At 48.2% G+C, this 19,368-nt stretch overlaps 1 protein-coding gene across 1 annotated transcript in view; it reads right to left on the bottom strand.

The window, feature by feature from the left end:
• Positions 1 to 19,368, bottom strand: part of zfpm2a (zinc finger protein, FOG family member 2a) — a 986,033-nt gene that overhangs the window by 796,084 nt on the left and 170,581 nt on the right. The window contains exon 2 of the mRNA XM_085993394.1: positions 13,908 to 14,066. Coding sequence (XP_085849520.1) covers positions 13,908 to 14,066 — 159 coding nt within the window. The remainder of the gene's footprint in view (positions 1 to 13,907; positions 14,067 to 19,368) is intronic.

The raw sequence follows: 19,368 nt of genomic DNA, 5'->3' as shown, positions 1-19,368 counted from the left end.
GGGGAGGGGGGGAAGGGGGAAGAAGGGGGAGGGGGGAAGGGGAAGAAGGGGGAGGGGGGAAGAAGGGGGAGGGGGAGAAGAAGGGGAGGGGGAGGGGGGAAGAAGGGGGAGGGGGGAAGAAGGGGGAGGGTGGAAGAAGGGGGAGGGGGGAGGGTTGGAAGGGGGAGGGGGAGGGGGGAAGAAGGGGGAGGGGGAGGGGGGAAGAAGGGGGAGGGTGGAAGAAGGGGGGAGGGGGAGGGGGAAGGGGGGAGAAGAGGGGCAAAGAAGGGGGAGGGGGAAGAAGGGGGGGGAAGAAGGGGGAGGGGGGAAGAAGGGGGAGGGGGAAGAAGGGGGAGGGGAAGAAGGGGGAGGGGGAAGAACGGGGAGGGGGAAGAAGGAGGGGGGAAGAAGGGGGAGGGGGAGGGGGGAAGAAGGGGGAGGGGGAAGAAGGGGGAGGGGAGAAGGGGGAGGGGGAAGGAGGGGGGAAAGGGGAAGAGGGGAGCGACCCGTCAGCCCGAGCCCCGGCCCCGCCTTCCCGAGCCCCGCCTCCCGATCTCCCGAGCCCCACCCCCGATCTCCCGAGCCCTGCCCCCGATCTCCCGAGCCCCGCCCTCCCGAGGCCCGATCTCCCGAGCCCCCCACCGATCTCCCGAGGCTCGCCCCCCCCGATCTCCCATGGCTCGCCCCCCCAGATCTCCCGCGGCTCACCCCCCCCCGATCTCCCGAGGCTCGCCCCCCCCCGATCTCCCGAGGCTCCCCCCCCACCCGAGGCACCCCACGATCTCCCGAGGCCCACCCCCTGATCTCCCGAGCCCCGCCCCCCTCTCCCGAGCCCCGCCCCCTGATCTCCCGAGCCCCGCCCCCTCTCCCGAGCCCCGCCCCCTCTCCCGAGCCCCGCCCCCACCCCGATCTCCCGAGCCCCGCCCCCGCCCCAGCCGGCTTCAAGAGCAGAGAGAGAGACACCGCCGCGCAACCTACCGCGTGAGGCCGGGCCGGACTCAAGTCGTGCGCGCTGACTCCTGCCCCACCCGCCTTTATTAAGATGGCGGCGGGTGGCGACGCTCAGCTCAGGCCCGCCCCCTCCAGCCTTCACAAAGATGGCAGTGATCGCGAGCCGCTTGTTGAGCGCGACGGGAGGTGCCTAGCTCGGGCGTGGCTGGACAACAGAGGCCCAGGCTTACAGGCCTGGAAAAACGGTGAAAGGTAGGAAAATTCTAGATGTTAGAGAAAAGATTTACAAATTAATTAACTTTTATTAAAAGCAATGTGTGTTTCAAAAGCAACTTTTTTTTTTGCTGGAAATGAAGATTTGAAAAGAAACACGCAGAAAGTGGGAAAAAGAAATTAACAGTTTGGAATCAAGATGGCGGCCACTCACCTCGGTTCAGAATGATAAGGCCCGCCCACACACGCACCGATTGGTCAACCGTCAGGTCACTGAACTGTAGGATTGGTCAATCGTCCTGTCACTCGACTGTAGGATGCCCCGCCCGCACGCGCAATGAACCCGTCCCCGTGACGCAGCGATTGGTCGACCGTCGGGTCGCTCGACTGTACGATTGGTCAACCTTCACGTCACTCGATGCTAATGAGCGGATAATGAGCGGAATTTTGAACGTTTTTTGGATACCGTCGGAACAATTTTTGTCCGACCAAAAAGTAAATATGCCTACAAGAGTCCTCTAATGATGAGCTTTCTTTTGATATAACATATCTGTAGGTACGCTCTATAACTTTTGATTGTATAGTCGGACAGAGAGACAGAAAGACAGACAGAGAGACATACTGTTTTATATATATAGATAGATGATCTAGACGAGGGAACTAGATGTAATATCTCTAAGTTTGCAGACGACACACAGTTGGGTGGGCGTGTGTGCTGTGAGGAGGATGCAGAGAAACTCCAGTACGATTTGGACAGGTTGGGTGATTGGGCAGAAGCATGGCAAATGCAGTATAATGTGGATAAATGCGAGGTTATGCACTTCGGTGGCAAAAACAGGAAGACAGATTATTATTTGAACGGCAATAGATTGGGAAAAGGGGAAGTGCAACGAGACCTGGGTGTCCTTGTGCACCAGTCGTTGAAGGTAAGCATGCAGGTGCAGCAGGTGGTTAAGAAGGCAAATGGTATGTTGGCCTTCATAGCGAGAGGATTCGAGTACAGGGGCAAGGATGTCTTGCTGCAGCTGTACAGGGCCTTGGTGAGACCACACCTTGAGTATTGTGTGCAGTTTTGGTCACCTTATCTCAGGAAGGATGTTCTTGCCATGGAGGGAGTGCAGCGAAGATTCACCAGACTGATACCTGGGATGGCAGGAATGACGTATGAGGAGAGATTGGGTTGATTAGGCTTATATTCTCTAGAGCTTAGAAGAATGAGAGGGGATCTCATTGAAACCTATAAAATTCTAACAGGACTAGACAGACTAGATGCAGGAAGGATGTTCCCGAAGGCGGGGGAGTCCAGAACCAGGGGTCACAGTCTAAGGATAAGGGGTAAGCCATTTAGGACAGAGATGAGGAGGATTTTCTTCACCCAGAGAGTGGTGAACCTATGGAATTCTCTGCCACACAGGGCAGTTGAAGCCAATTCATTAAATATATTCAAGAAGGAGTTGGATATATTTCTTGAGGCTAAAGGGGTCAAGGGATATGGGGAGAAAGCAGGGACAGGGTACTGAATTTGGATGATCAGCCATGATCTCATTAAATGGCGGAGCAGGCTCGAGGGGCCGAATGGCCTACTCCTGCTCCTATCTTCTATGTTTCTATGTCACTAGGGAATGGAGTTTGTGGCAGGGGCTGAAGGCAATGTCTTCGGCCTTCCCAATGTTTAATTGGAAGAAAGTTTGTCTCATCTAGGACTGGATGTCGAACAAGCAGTCTGACAACACAGATGCAGTGTCGGGGTTGATAGATGTGGTGGTGAGGTAGCGCTGGGTATCATCAGCAGTACATGTGGAACCTGACGTTGTGTCTTCGGATGATGTTGCCGAGGGGCAGTATGTAGATGAGAAATAGGAGAGGACCAAAGATAGATCCTTGTGGGACTCCAGAGGTCAAGGTGCAGGAGTGGGAAGAGAAGCCATTGCAAGTGATTCTCCGGCTACGACTGGATAGGTACAAGTGGAACCAGGCGAGGGCAGTCCCATTCAGCTGGACAATGGAGGAGAGGTGTTGGAGGAAGATGGTGTGGTCAACCATGTCAAAGGCTGCAGACAGGTGGAGAAGGATGTGAAGGGATAGTGAACTACGGTCACAGTTGTAGTGTATGTACCCGTCTACCTTTAAGAGAACTATTGTATGTAACCGTCCACCTTTAAGAGAACTACTTTAGGTGTTGCACTACTTTGTTGGCTTCTGTATACTGTAATACCGACGGTGACCACACCGGTATATAAGTGCTGTGTCAGGATTTATTGGGCAGATTCGGCCTGACCTTCGAATAGTAAAGTCCTGTTTTAAGTTACTCTGGTAGCCTGTGTATTAATTAACTAAACAACCCACAGACTTTACAGTGGCGACGAGTCCGATCGTACCCTGCGGCAACAATACTTCCGAAGCAGTTAACGAGCGTCGAGAAGAGGCAACCGCCCTCGTCATTCTGCTGGGAGAAAACTCGAGTCTGCAGAGCTGGAAAGGAGGAAGAATTCAGAGACAAAGACTTCCATCAGCAACAGGCACTGACTGTCCCTTCTGCCACGGTGAGGAGTGAGCCGATCAGCACGAGAAGCAAGCCGGCCACGGTGACTGTGAGTAAGGGAAAAGTAAAAATAACCGGAGGATAAGGGCGGTGCACTCGACCACGGTCGAGGGGGAAAGGAGCCGGACAGAAGTCGGGCCCAGAGGCGCTGAGACTGGGGCAGCGTGGAGCAAGGAAGCCGCGGTACAGACAGGCTGGGGACGCAACGGCGTCGTGAGACAGCTAGACCGCGACCGGCGAAAAAGGCCGGGCAGCGACCGAAGCCACGAAGCGCTGCGACCGGGAGCGTAGGCGCGGGAAGATATAAAAACTCAGCCGCAGCCGGGGAGGGAAGCTCCGGACTGCGAGAGGGCTGGGAGGCGCGATTGGGAGAGGCAGAGCCGACCAAGGGAGACTGAGCGAGAGCCAGTCCAGCGGCTGAAACTGTTCGCCGTCAACGGTGGGTACCCAGCGCCGGTAGAGCCGAGCGAGCGGGAGAGAGACAGAGCCCGAGCAAGGGGAACTGAGCGAGAGCCAGCCCAGCGGCTGAAACTGTTCGCCGTCAACGGGGTGTACCCAGTGCCGGTTGCCCTGCCGAGAAAAGGGAAAGCACTGAAGCCGACGCGCAGGCTGTGAACCTGAAAGCCAGCGGCCGTCGCCCGTGGGGAAAGTGTACCCCTCCCGCTAGGGAAGAAACGCGGGAAGCCGCCATTAGGCGGGGAAGAAGACAGAAGCGGGAAACCGCCATTGAAGTGGGCGGGGAGAGAAGATAAGCGCGGGAAACCGCCATTTTCGCGGGAACCGCCATCTTGGGGAAAAAAAAAATATAAAAGAAAATTTAAAGAAATAATTCGTGGTGTTATCAGGAAGAGAGGAAGATGCCTAAGCGTGGTAACATCAACGATTTTAATGCCGAGGTAGAAGACTGGGCCACGTATGTGGAACGCATTGAGATCTATTGTGAGGCCAATAAAATAGAAGAAGATGACAAAGCTATAACCTTGCTAAACTCGATGGGCGCGAAGACATACGGGCTCTTGAAGCATCTACTAGCACCAGCTAAACCGGCGGATCAGACTTTCGATGATATTGTGACTGTTCTGAAGGATCACTTGAACCCCACACCGTTGATGTTGGCGGAACGATTCAAATTCTATGCGAGAACGCAAAGGAAAGACGAAAGCAACGCAGAATACTTGGTCGAACTGCGTAGACTAGCGAAACACTGCCAGTTTGGAGGGAATCTGACAGAGGCATTGCGAGACAAATTCATGTGCGGAATGTCGAAGGAAGAAACACAAAAACGACTGCTCGAAGAGAACGATCTTACACTTGAGAAGGCTGTCCTTATTGCTGCATCGAACGAAGCCGCAGCGAAAGGAACGGCGGAAATGCAGCTAAAGGCAGCAGCACTCAGGGTGCAGCAAATTACTTCGGGTACAACGAAATGCTATCGTTGTGGGAAGACAACACACGACCAGAACCAATGCTGGTTTAAAAACCAGGAATGTAGGAAATGTGGCAAGCTCGGTCACATAGCTAAGGTATGCCGGTCAGGAAAGAAGACCAACAATAATGAGTCACCACAAAAGAGGTACAGAAAGGTACATGAGGTGACTAGGAAGAGTCCGGAAGAACAGAATTCGGACTCACACTCCAACTGCAAGGAACTGGATAGTCTGAGAATTCACAATGTGAGTAATGAAGCTGACCGACAAGCTATCTGGATCACACTACAGATTGCAAAAGTCCAAGTGAAAATGGAAGTGGACACCGGATCGGCGTTGACGGTCATGAATAAGCAAGATTATAAAAAGTTATTCAAGCATATTCCCCTACGGGATACGGAACTAGTATTGAAGACATACACGGGGCACAAAGTATACCCCATCGGAAAGATAGAAGTCAAGGTGAGATACAAGGACAAAGAGCACCAAAGGATGGACCTGTATGTGTTGCCTGAGGGAGGTCCACCACTTCTGGGACGGGAGTGGATCAGGAAAATAAAGATAGACTGGCATTCACTAAACACCATGACGGTAGATTCCGGAAAGGAAGATGTCAAACCTGAACGGTTGTCCAGAATATTAGACGAAGCTAAAGAGGTATTCCAGCAAGGACTGGGAACACTGCGAGGAATTAAAGCAAAGGTTAAGATTGCAGAACATGCAAGCCCAAAATTTTTCAAAGCCAGATCGGTACCTTACGCGATACGACCTGCTGTGGAGGCAGAACTGGAAGAACTTGAACAATCAGGGGTACCGTCAAAAGTGGACTGGAGTGAGTGGGCCATGCCCATTGTTCCCATCATGAAGTCTTCACCAAGTAACAAGCCAGGGGGACCGGGGAAGGTCCGCATCTGCGGAGACTTCAAGATCACAGTGAATCCGGTGCTTCACACGGTACAATACCCGCTTCCGCAGATTGAAGATATCTTTGCTTCGTTGGCTGGAGGGAAACACTTCACCAAGATAGACCTGGCACAGGCATACTTACAAATGGAAGTCGAGGAAGAGTCGCGTCAGTACCTCACCATCAACACACACAGAGGCTTGTATCGTTATAATAGACTGGTTTTTGGGGTAGCTTCGGCTCCAGCAATTTGGCAGAGGGCCATGGAGCAGGTATTACAAGGAATTCCAAGCACGCAGTGTTACTTAGACGATATAGAAACATAGAAACATAGAAGATAGGAGCAGGAGTAGGCCATTCGGCCCTTCGAGCCTGCTCCGCCATTCAACGAGATCATGGCTGATCATCCAAACCCTAGCACCCGGTCCCTACACCGACAGCCATCCCACCCAAGCCCTATCCCCGTAACCCCATGTATTTAATCCCCCCTAACACTAAGGGTCAATTTTTATCATGGCCAATCAACCTAACCCGCACATCTAATCCTGATTACGGGAGACGACGAGGAAGAACACCTCACAAATTTGAAACTGGTGCTCACCAGGTTGAAGGAATATGGCCTTCAAGTTAATCGCAAGAAATGTGAGTTCTTCCAAAAACGGATCTCGTACTGCGGTCATGTCATTGACCGAGAGGGGCTGCACAAGTCACCTGACAAGATAGAAGCTGTCGTGAAGGCCCCCGCTCCGGAAAACATATCACAGTTAAGATCATTCTTGGGGTTGATTAATTATTATCACAAGTTTCTGCCGAATCTATCCACGGTGCTGCATCCGCTGAATGCTCTGTTGCGGAAAGAAGTACCATGGAAGTGGAGTGAGGAATGTAAAAAGGCCTTTCGCAGAAGCAAGGCGTTGATTACCTCTGAAGAAGTGTTGGCTCATTTCAACCCAACGTTACCTCTTCGTCTAGCTTGTGATGCTTCCCCCTATGGAATTGGAGCAGTACTTTCACACAAGTTACCAAATGGCTCGGAAAGGCCAGTGGCATTCGCGTCCCGATCATTGACCTCCGCGGCGCGAAATTATGCTCAAATAGATAGGGAGGCCCTCAGCCTTGTGTGGGGCGTAAAGAAATTCAATCATTACCTGCAGGGCAAGAAGTTCACATTACTGACAGACCACCAGCCGTTGGTGTCCATATTCAACCCTAACAAGGCCGTTTCCACCATGACAGCGCAAAGGTTACAGAGGTGGTCCGTGTTACTTGGGGCACACCAATATGACATCGAATACAAAAGGTCCAAACAGCATGGAAATGCTGATGGGTTATCGCGCTTGCCATTGCCGATAGTAGAAGAAGCGACTACAGTGGACCCGGTAGAGATGTTCCACTCATCCATAGTGGAATGTCTACCAGTAACAAATTCGATGATCGAAAACGAAACAAGAAATGACCCGACTCTCTCACGAGTCTATGATTTAACGGTGGAGGGATGGCCAGCACAGGGCGAACCAACGCTGCCAGCATTTTCGCAGAGAAAAGAACAGCTGTCAGTGTGCCGAGGAACCCTGATGTGTGGATCTAGAGTGGTGATTCCACCCAAACTTCAACAGAAGGTGTTAAAGGAGCTGCACGAGGGACATCTGGGTGGAGTGAAAATGAAGAACCTAGCAAGAGCGTTTGTGTGGTGGCCAGGTATTGATGGAGACATCGAGGAAATAACCAAGAGTTGTCTAGGATGCCAGAAGGTCCAAAACGCGCCACCACAAGCTCCTCTGCATCCATGGGAGTGGCCCTCATCTCCTTGGCAAAGGGTACACATCGACTTTGCTGGTCCATTTATGGACTCAATGTTTCTAATAGCGGTGGATGCACACTCCAAGTGGCCGGAGGTAATAAAGATGTCCACCACCACCACGGAAAAAACCATCACAGTGTTAAGGACCATGTTTGCTAGGAATGGGCTGCCGGAACAGATCTGTTCTGATAATGGACCGCAATTTGTGTCCGAAGAATTCAAGAAATTCTTAAAGAGCAATGGGGTTAAGCACAACACGTCAGCCCCATACCATCCCGCCTCCAATGGATTGGCTGAAAGGTTTGTCCAGACCTTCAAGAAGGCCATAAAGGCCATGGGTAATGAAGCCATTAACTTACAACATAAGGTGGATAGCTTCTTGTTGGCGTACAGGAATGCAACACATGCGGTCACAAATCAAACTCCCGCCATGATGTTTTTTAATAGACGACTAAGATGCCGGCTGGATTTGCTTAAGCCAAACGTCAGAAGGGACGTAAAGAACCGGCAATTCCAGGGCATGAATGAAAGGCCAACTAGATCTTTTCAGATAGGTCAACAAGTTTTGGCCCGGGACTACCGTACCGAGAAATGGCAGCCTGGAACTATTGGAAAAAGGCTAGGGCCGTTGATGTATACGGTGGACATTGGGGACAGTATAATAAGGCACCATGTTGACCAGATCATAGGGTCAGCCACAAATGGCCTACCTACTCCACCACCTTACACGGTTAATGTTGAGACAGAGATACCCAGAACACCTACCTCCGATCTGGTAATACTGGAATCAGATGAACCGGACACTGTCCTTCAAGCCGAATCGACCTTGCCAGAAGCACCTACTACCCCGCCGGGTGTTACGACACCACCGAGGCGTTATCCGGACAGAGTCCGGAAACCTCCAGAGAGACTGAATCTGTGAACTGTCTTGCATAAAGTTGTATATATGTTATAATGTATGTTTAATGGGGAATCAGTATGTTGTAAGCTAAAAAGGGAGGATTGTAGTGTATGTACCCGTCTACCTTTAAGAGAACTATTGTATGTAACCGTCCACCTTTAAGAGAGCTACTTTAGGTGTTGCACTACTTTGTTGGCTTCTGTATACTGTAATACCGATGGTAACCACACCGGTATATAAGTGCTGTGTCAGGATTTATTGGGCAGATTCGCCCTGACCTTCGAATAGTAAAGTCCTGTTTTAAGTTACTCTGGTAGTCTGTGTATTAATTAACTAAACAACCCACAGACTTTACAACAGTCACAGAGGATGAGTCCTGATTGGAGAGGGTCAAACATGGAGTTGTGGGAAAGATTGGCCTGGATTTGGGAGGCAACACATTCAAGGACTTGAGAGGAAAGGGAGGTTGGAGATGTGGCGAAAGTACATGGTGCGTAACTCCCCGTCATATTAACACCTGACCCGCACCATTCCCACCAGGTTGATTGCCGGGGGGGGGGGGGGGCGGTGGGGAGGAGGGGGTTAATTCAGCCCTATAGTTTCAGTAATGGTTTCCTTCCGTTTTCTTCTCCTTTTCTAACTTCCCCTTGCAGGCTGCTCACCAATGTGTATGCTCAGCAGTCTAAAAATTGAGAAGGGGTCATCTATAAAGTATGTTTATCAGTAATGGGCTTGTAAAATGTATAAAGGTGTGGGGTGGGTGGGAGGGATAGGATGGCTTTGCCTAAGAATATGTAAACTATATAGAATAGTTGGTTTAGGTCAGTGTACATAGTTCTGGTATAAGAAACATCCAAAGCTTCCTCCCTCCAAAACATTACATCTAAGATGTACTGAAATATAACAAAAAGGCAGTCTCTGGTGCTAATGTAACACCACTGTTTTAAAAAGGTGGTAGAGAGAAAACAGGGAATTATAGACTGGTAAGCCTAACATACATAGATACATAGATACATAGAAGATAGGAGCAGGAGTAGGCCATTCGGCCCTTCGAGCCTGCTCCGCCATTCAATGAGATCATGGCTGATCATTCAAATTCAGTACCCGGGCCCTGCCTTCTCCCCATATCCCTTGATCCCTTTAGCCTTAAGAAATATATCCAACTCTTTCTTGAATATACTTAATGAACTGGCCTCCACCGCCCTCTGTGGCAGAGAATTCCACAGGTTCACCACTCTCTGGGTGAAGAAATTCCTCCTCATTTCAGTCCTAAATGGCTTACCCCTTATCCTTAGACTATGACCCCTGGTTCTGGACTCCCCGGCCATCAGAAACATCCTTCCTGCATCTAGTCTGTCCAGGCCTGACAGAATTTTATAGGTTTCGATGAGATCCCCTCTCAATCTTCTAAACTCCAGTGAGTATAAACCCAATCAACACAATCTCTCCTCATACGTCATTCCTGCCATCCCAGGTATCAGCCTGGTGAATCTTCGCTGCACTCCTTCCATGGCAAGAACGTCCTTCCTCAGGTAAGGCGACCAAAACTGCACACAATACTCAAGGTGTGGTCTCACCAAGGCCCTGTACAACTGCAGCAAGACATCCTTGTTCTTGTACTCGAACCCTCTTGCTACGAAGGCCAACATACCATTTGCCTTCTTAACCGCCTGCTGCACCTGCATGCTTACCTTCAGCGACTGGTGTACAAGAACACCCAGGTCTCTTTGCACTTCCCCTTCTCCCAATCTATTACCATTCAAATAATAATCTGCCTTCCTGTTTTTGCCACCAAAGTGGATAATCTCACATTTATCCACATTATAGTGCATTTGCCATGTTTCTGCCCAATCACCCAACCTGTCCAAATCGTGCTGGAGTTTCACGACATCCTCCTCACAGCATACCCTCCCCCCCAGCTTTGTGTCGCCTGCAAATTTGGAGATATTACATCCAATTCCCTTGTCCAGATCATTAATATATATTGTGAACAGATGGGGTTCTAGGACCGATCCTTGCGGTACCCCACTAGTCACTGCCTGCCACTCGGAAAACGACCCGTTTATTCCAACTCTTTGCTTTCTGTCCGCCAACCAGTTCTCTATCCAAGTCAATACCTTGCCCCCAATCCCATGTCCCTTAATTTTGCACGCTAATCTCTTATGCGGGACCTTATCGAAAGCCTTCTGAAAGTCCAAATACACCACATCCACTGGTTCTCCCTTATCTATTTTACCAGTTACATCCTCAAAAAATTCCAGTAGATTAGTCAAGCATGATTTACCTTTTGTAAATCCATGTTGACTTTGTCCGATCCAGTCACTGCTTTCCAAGTGCTCTGCTATTACATCTTTTATAATGGACTCTAGCATTTTCCCCACTACCGATGTCAAGCTTACCGGTCTATAATTCCCCGCCTTTTCTCTACCACCTTTTTTGAATAGTGGGGTAACATTAGCTACCCGCCAATCCATGGGTACCGTTCCAGAGTCTATCGAGTTCTGGAAGATGACCAGCAATGCATCTACTATTTCTAGGGCCACTTCCTTAAGTACCCTGGGATGTAGATTATCAGGCCCTGGGAATTTATCGGCCTTCAGTCCCATCAATTTTCCAAACACCATTTCCCTACAAATACTGATTTCTTTCAGTTCCACCCTTGCATCAGACCCTATGTTCCCTGGCATCTCTGGGAGGTTATTTGTGTCCTCCTTTGTGAAGACAGAACCAAAATATGTATTTAGTTGGTCTGCCATTTCTTTGTTCCCCATTATAAATTCCCCCGATTCTGACTGCTAGGGACCTACGCTTGACTTCACCAATCTTTTTCTCGTCCCATATCTGTAAAAGCTTTTACAGTCAGTTTTTATGTTCTCTGCAAGCTTACTCTCATATTCTTTTTTCCCTTTCTTAATTAATCTCTTTGTCCTCCTTTGTTGAATCCTAAACTGCTCCCAATCCTCAGGATTATTGCTTTTTCTGGCCAATTTATATGCCCTCTCCTTGGACCTTATGCTATCCCTAATTTCCCTTGTTACCCACGGTTGGGTCACCTTTTTTGTTTTATTTTTATGCCAAACTGGGATGAACAAATTCTGTAGTTCATCCATTCGGTCTTTGAATGTTTGCCATTGCCTATGTGCCATTCCCCAATCAATTCTACCCAACTCGCTCCTCAGACCATCATAGTTTCGTTTATTTAAATTGAGGACCCTACTCTCCGAGTCAACTACTTCATTCTCCATCTTAATGAAGAAATCGATCATATTATGATCGCTCCGACCCAAGGGGCCTCTTACAACAAGATTGCTAATTAATCCTTTCTCGTTACATAATACCCAGTCTAAGATGGCCTGATCTCTGGTTGGTTCCTCGACATATTGGTCCAGGAAACCATCCCGTAAACACTCCAGGAATTCCTCCTCCACAGTATTGTTACTCATTTGGTTGGCCCAATCTATATGTAGATTAAAGTCACCCATGATGACTGCTGTGCCCTTATTGCACGCTTCTTTAGTTTCTCTTTTAATGACATCCCCAACCTCCGCCTTACTGTTTGGAGGTTTATAAACCACTCCCACTAACGTTTTTTTCCCCTTAGTATTTCTCAATTCTACCCATACAGATTCCACCTCATCAGAGCTAATATCCTTCATTACAATTGTGTTAATCCCTTCTTTAACCAGTAATGCTACCCCACCTCCCTTTCCTTTTTGCCTATCTTTCCTGAATATCGAATACCCCTGGACGTTGAGTTCCCAGTCCTGGTCTTCCTTGAGCCACGTTTCCGTAATCCCAACCAAATCGTATTTGTTTACTTCTATTTGCGCAGCCAATTCATCCACCTTATTACAAATGCTCCTTGCATTAAGACACAAAGCCTTCAGGCTTGTTTTTTTAACGCTCTTAGACCTATTAGAATTATTATTTAATGTGGCCATGTTTGATTTAAACCGTTGATTTCTCTGACTGCCACTTTTGTTTTTCTCCTTCCTATCTTTTGTTTTTATCCTTGTTTCCCTTTCCTCTGTCTCCCTGCTCAGGTTCCCAACCCCCTGCCATTTTAGTTTAAACCCTCCCCCACAGCACTAGCAAACACTCCCCCTAGGACATTGGTTCCAGCCCTGCCCAGGTGTACTGTCTTGGATTAAGAACTGGTTGGCCTACTCCTGCTCCTATCTTCTATGTTTCTATGTTTCTATCATAAATCATACCAATTATAAATTGACAGAATTGATTCAGGACCACAGCAATCTTTTTTCCTGAATAAATAATGTGATGTTTCGAGCTAATATGAGAATTTTTTTGGAATTCCCTACTCTTATATTCTTCAATATACTGTAGAACCTTGTTATAGCTAACTCTGTTGTTTTATTTCCCTGACTATACCAGATCTCCCCTGCTTCTAGATGAAGCTCCAATAAAGCTTGATTAAGGTGGATCCTCCACCCAAAAAATATATTTTGCCAATCACCATGATGTTGTAATAACGAGGTAGGTAATATAATGCTGATTGAAAGGAACATTGTATCAGTAAAGGATCATACTGTGGCATCATAACATCTAACAAGAGAGATAATGATACCAAGATCTGTTAATAGGACATACTATGGTCATGGGTCAAAATGTAGGTGCCTAAGATTTTCTCTATTTTAGATTACTTTTACTGAATTGGCTTCTGAGATCTAATGATAGATAATCTAAGCTATAGCTGTCCAGCTGGGCTAAATGCCAGCAGATATTATTAAGAAAGGTACTGAAGATTTTAATTTCACTAGCAATCCCAGCACTAACATATCATTAAAATCTTTTAAGCCACAGAGTAGCGATTGGCTACTATAAATAAGAGTAAACCAACTATTCATAGTCATGCAGTATACAGAATCTCTTGTCCAGAATGGAAAAGCTGGCAACCATTTTCAATAGAGAACACAATGTGGAAACACTGCACACAACTTTATCGAGCCAGATTTCAGGCAGGAGAAAGTGCAGCAGTGCACTAATATAATCTTTAACTAAAAATAGAACTAGAGTGATAGACTAACACTCCCTGAAATATTGAACCCAGGAATAGCATTTAATGCAAATATCCTTCCATAATAGAGAATTTAGGGACTAGAATAATGCACTAACACCCAGTGGACCAGAAGCAACATCTATATGATGGTAAATGTGTTAGCGCCACTTACCTTTACCACAGTAATATTCTGCTTCTTCACAGCTGAGATGTTCTGAGCCATAGTCTGCCGAGAAGTTTTCCTCCAGTGTGTAGTCTCCTCTGCTGATTGTATCATTTTCTTCAGACAAACATTCTTCCTCATCGTCCTCAACTGTGTCTTCAAGTGGTCCTGTTAGTACAGAATGAGGTTTCTCCATTATACAGTATGCACAGGTGATAGCTCCAACTACATTCTTACCAATGTGTTTTCCACTTTCTTACGGAGTTCTCAATCAACTCAGCAATACAAGTTCACAACATTCAGCACTTTCAATGACATTACAAAATTAGACTTGAGCACCTTTACAGGCAGAATATGTAAGGTAATACTCAAGACCATTAATAACTACCCTTAAAGCATGTGTGATTTGTGTCATTATTATACTGGCAACTTTCAGAACTGTACTTCTCACATCAAGCTCTGCATCTTTCTCGTTAGGTTGAGGATTGTTCCTTGGAATTATTCATTTGTTCAGTTGCATGATCAAGCTACTAAGGAGACTACTTTCACAACACAATGGGCCAGAAATTAGGATCGGGTGCTTGCCGCGCGTGCAAGCCCCCGATGTGCACTCACCCGGCGCGCCGACATCTGAAGCCTGGGCCTGCTTGGAATTCCTGTCACTGGCCCGGTTCAGATGTCGGCGCGATGTGCTTGCCTGATCCAGCGGCGTAGTTAGTGCGATGTGCCGGCTGGGATCAGGTGAGCACTCTGCAGCCAATCAGGGGAGGGGAAACTTCATTCATGAGTTTGATAGAAAGAACTGTCAAACTCATGAAAAGTACGGGCGCCCAAAAGACTAGTTTAACTTTAAATAAATTTTTTAAAAACATCCCAATAATTAAATAAACTATAAATAACTTTAAAAAACTATTTTAAACAATTAATAAAATTTTTGAAAAAAATAATTTTTTAAGAAATCCAGTCTAAAACTAAACTTACCTTACTGTAAAGTCCTTAAAAACAATGAAGCTGTGGAATAAATGTAATAATTTTAAATAATAGACCACTTACCTTCAAGAATCCACTCCTTACGCCTCCTTTTTATATGTGTAAAAAGTTCAGGCCCTTGCACACGGGCAAACCTGTCAAAAAGAAGGAAGTTCAATGCGTGCGCGCAGAGTCCTGCGCGCACGCGTTGGACCTTTGAAACCCTTGGAGGAAATGCCGGTTTCCCGCACATGCGCTGTGCATGCTGAAATCCGGCACTTCCAACGGGCCCACGTGTGAGTACCCTGTCCGTACTCACGCGTTGGGACCGGAATTACTGGCCCATTGTACAAGAGGAGAGGTGCAGCTTATTATTAAAAACATCAAGGTTACATATGATAGTTTGAAAAGGAACAGAGAGTTAGTGAAAAAAATCAAAGATGGTATTGGGTTTCAAATTAATCATCTATGAGTTAAAGTGAGTTAAATTTATTTCAGTCCTGAGCTTGCCCTTTACTAGTTTGTGCTTATACCCACTTGTTCTATAGTTCTGGCTTAGTGTTTCAGATTAATCCTTTCTATTCCACTTAGTATCGAATGCACTGCTAATGTTTCTTGATAACTCAGATGTTTGACATTAGAGATCAGCCTTGTGGCCCTTCTCTGAACCACTTCCACAACTTGGATGTTCACTATGTACCTCAATGACCAGTCCTGAATGTGGCATTCAAGGTCCTTATCACCAAATGGTGGTGGTGTAGCTCTTATCACCAAATCACACCTTGGTTTGCTCCCCTACTCCTCTGGCACCTTCTCTTTCTTTGAGCATCTCACCTTGTTCCACCCATGACCTCATTGAAGGGCAGAACAGGTTTGAGGAGCTGAATGGTCTACACCTGTTCCGATGTTCCCTCTCGCCTCTCCTTTAAAATCCTTGTTCTCTACTGCCCACCCAAGTACCATGCCAAATTCTCAACAAGATATCTGTAGCATTCCTCCCTCACCCTCTACACTGAGAAACTTCTCATCTTTGGTGATTTCAACCTCCATCTCAACTTATCATGACCTCTCTCCTCTGAGTTCACTGTCCTCCTATCCTCCCTTAACCTCTCCTACCCATATTCACGGCTACCCCCTCAACCTTGCCATCTCACGTGACCTCTCTGCTCTCATTGTGTCAATCACAGATAAGGCCATCTCTGATCACTTCCTTGTATCCCTCTCCACTCACATCCCCCTTCCCCCTCCCAATCCCACTTCCTTCTATGTCCATCCCAGGAAAAAAACTCTCTCCCCAAGTCACTTACAATTCTCAACTGTCTAGCCATTGGCCCTTCATTCACCACGACATTTCTGCAGCTACCAATCTGCTCAATCACACTCTCACCTCCACCTTTGATGCCTTTATTCCACCAAAACACTACTTTCTCTAACCCCGATATGGACCCCATCTCTGCTTTAAGTCAAGTCCAAGGGGCACAGGCTTGAACATTTGTGGCGGACAACTGGTTTAGCCATTCATCGTCAGATCTGGCTGTACCACATAAAGCTCTATTGAGTCCTGCTCTCCCTTGCAAAAACTGCTCACTATTCTAGGATCATCCTGGAATGCAAAGATAATCCATAGCTTCCCTTCTCCACTACAAACCGTCTTCTTAAACCTCTCTCCCCTGCCCCCTCCACCAACAAGTGCAAAGAGCTCAAGGACTTTTTTGTCACTGAGATTCACAGAATCACAGAAACCCCACAGTGCAGATAGAGGCCATTTCAGCCCATCGAGCCTGCACCGACACATATCCCACCCGATCCCCGTAACCCCTACACCAACACATATCCCACCCTATCCCCATAACCCCACGTATTTAATCCCCCTAACACTAAGGGTCAATTTATCATAGCCAATCAACCTAACCGCACATCTTTGGACTGTGGGAGGAAACCGGAGCACCCGGAGGAAACCCACGCAAACACGGGGAGAATGTGCAAACTCCACACAGACAGTCGCCCGAGGCTGTCTCTGCCACTTCTTTCCCTTCCCCTATCCCACCAAGCCAAACCTCCCCTAAGGTTCCACCCTGCCCTAGCCCTGAACTCACATCTTATTCTACTTTTCTTCTATCCTCTCTTATGCCCTATCTGAGCTCATCTTGTCCATGAGATCCGCCTCCTGCTCCCTCAACCTAATTCCCACCAAATTGCTGATCACCCAACTTCCGTTCCTGGACTCCATGTTAACTGATATTGTTAGTGGTTCCCTCTCCTCAGGTACCAACCCCCCTCCCATTCAAATCTGCCGTCATCACCCTCTCCTATTTATCATTTATATACTGTCTAGGCGACATCATCTGAAAACACGCCAGGTTCCACATGTACACGGACGATACCCAGCTCTACCCACCACCTCTCTCGACCCCTCCACTGCCTCTGATTGTCACGCTGCTTGTCTTGGATGAGCAGAAATTTCCTCCAATTAATTATTGGGAAGACCAAAGCCATTGTTTCAGCCTCTGTCACAAACTCCGTTCCCTAGCCACCGACTCCATCACAACCTTGCCACCTGTAGTGTATGTACCCGTCTACCTTTAAGAGAACTATTGTATGTAACCGTTCACCTTTAAGAGAACTATTTTAGGTGTGGCACTACTTTGTTTGGCTTCTGTATACGGTAATACCAACGGTGACCACACCAGTATATAAGTGTTGTGCCAGGGGTTATTGGGCAGATTCGCCCTGACCTTCGAATAGTAAAGTCCTGTTTTAAGTTACTCTTGGAGTCTGTGTATTAATTAACTAAACAACCCACAGACTTTACAGTGGCGACGAGTCCGATCGTACCCTACGGCAACAATAATTCCGAAGCAGTTAACGAGCGTCGAGAAGAGGCAACCGCCCTCGTCATTCTGCTGGGAGAAAACTCGAGTCTGCAGAGCTGGAAAGGAGGAAGAATTCAGAGACAAAGACTTCCATCAGCAACAGGCACTGACTGTCCCTTCTGCCACGGTGAGGAGTGAGCCGATCAGCACGAGAAGCAAGGCGGCCACGGTGACTGTGAGTAAGGGAAAAGTAAAAAGAATAACCGGAGGATAAGGGCGGTGCACTCGACCACGGTCGAGGGGGAAAGGAGCCGGACAGAAGTCGGGCCCAGAGGCGCTGAGACTGGGGCAGCGTGGAGCAAGGAAGCCGCGGTACAGACAGGCTGGGGACGCAACGGCATCGTGAGACAGCTAGACCGCAACCGGCGAAAAAGGCCGGGCAGCGACCGAAGCCACGAAGCGCTGCGACCGGGAGCGTAGGCGCGGGAAGATATAAAAACTCAGCCGCAGCCGGGGAGGGAAGCACCGGACTGCGAGACGGCTGGGAGAGGCGTTTGGGAGCCGAGAGAGCGGGAGAGAGACCGAGCCCGAGCAAGGGGAACTGAGCGAGAGCCAGCCCAGCGGCTGAACCTGTTCGCCATCAACGGGGTGTACCCAGCGCCGGTTGCCTTGCCGAGAAAAGGGAAAGCACTGAAGCCGACGCGCAGGCTGTGAACCTGAAAGCCAGCGGCCGTCGCCTGTGGGGGAAAGTGTACCCCTCCCGCTAGGGAAGAAACGCGGGAAGCCGCCATTAGGCGGGGAAGAAGACAGAAGCGGGAAACCGCCATTGAAGTGGGCGGGGAGAGAAGATAAGCGCAGGAAACCGCCATTTTCGCGGGAAAACCGCCATCTTAGAAAAGAAAAATAAGTTAAAGAAATAATTCGGGGTGTTATCAGAAAGAGAGGAAGATGCCTAAGCGTGGTAACATCAACGATTTTAATGCCGAGGTAGAAGACTGGACCACATATGTGGAACGCATTGAGATCTATTGTGAGGCCAATAAAATAGAAGAAGATGACAAAGCTATAACCTTGCTAAACTCGATGGGCGCGAAGACATACGAGCTCTTGAAGCATCTACTAGCACCAGCTAAACCGGCGGATCAGACTTTCGATGATATTGTGACTGTTCTGAAGGACCACTTGAACCCCACACCGTTGATGTTGGCCGTACGATTCAAATTCTATGCGAGAACGCAACGGAAAGACGAAAGCAACGCAGAATACTTGGTCGAACTGCGTAGACTAGCGAAATACTGCCAGTTTGGAGGGAATCTAACAGAGGCATTGCAAGACAAGTTCGTGTGCGGGTTGGCAAAGGAAGGAACGCAAAAGCGACTACTCGAAGAGGACGACCTTACACTTGACAGGGCTGTCCTTATTGCAGCATCGCACGAAGCCGCAGCGAAGGGAACTGCGGAAATGCAGCTAAAGACAGCAGCACTAAGTGTGGATCAAATTACCTCGACAACAACAAAATGCTATCGTTGTGGGAAGACAACACACGACCAGAACCAATGCTGGTTTAAGAACCAGGAATGTAGGAAATGTGGCAAACTGGGTCACATAGCTAAGGTATGCCGGTCAGGGAAGAAGACCAACAACCAAAGGACCAACAACCAAAGGAAGCCATCACAGGAAAAGTACAA

The sequence above is a fragment of the Somniosus microcephalus genome, chromosome 7, assembly GCF_052327205.1.
Source record: "Somniosus microcephalus isolate GS21.2 chromosome 7, FLI_Smic_1.0, whole genome shotgun sequence".
NCBI lineage: Eukaryota > Metazoa > Chordata > Chondrichthyes > Squaliformes > Somniosidae > Somniosus > Somniosus microcephalus.
Note: the sequence above shows the minus strand (reverse complement) of the source record. Positions and strands in the feature narration are given on the sequence as shown.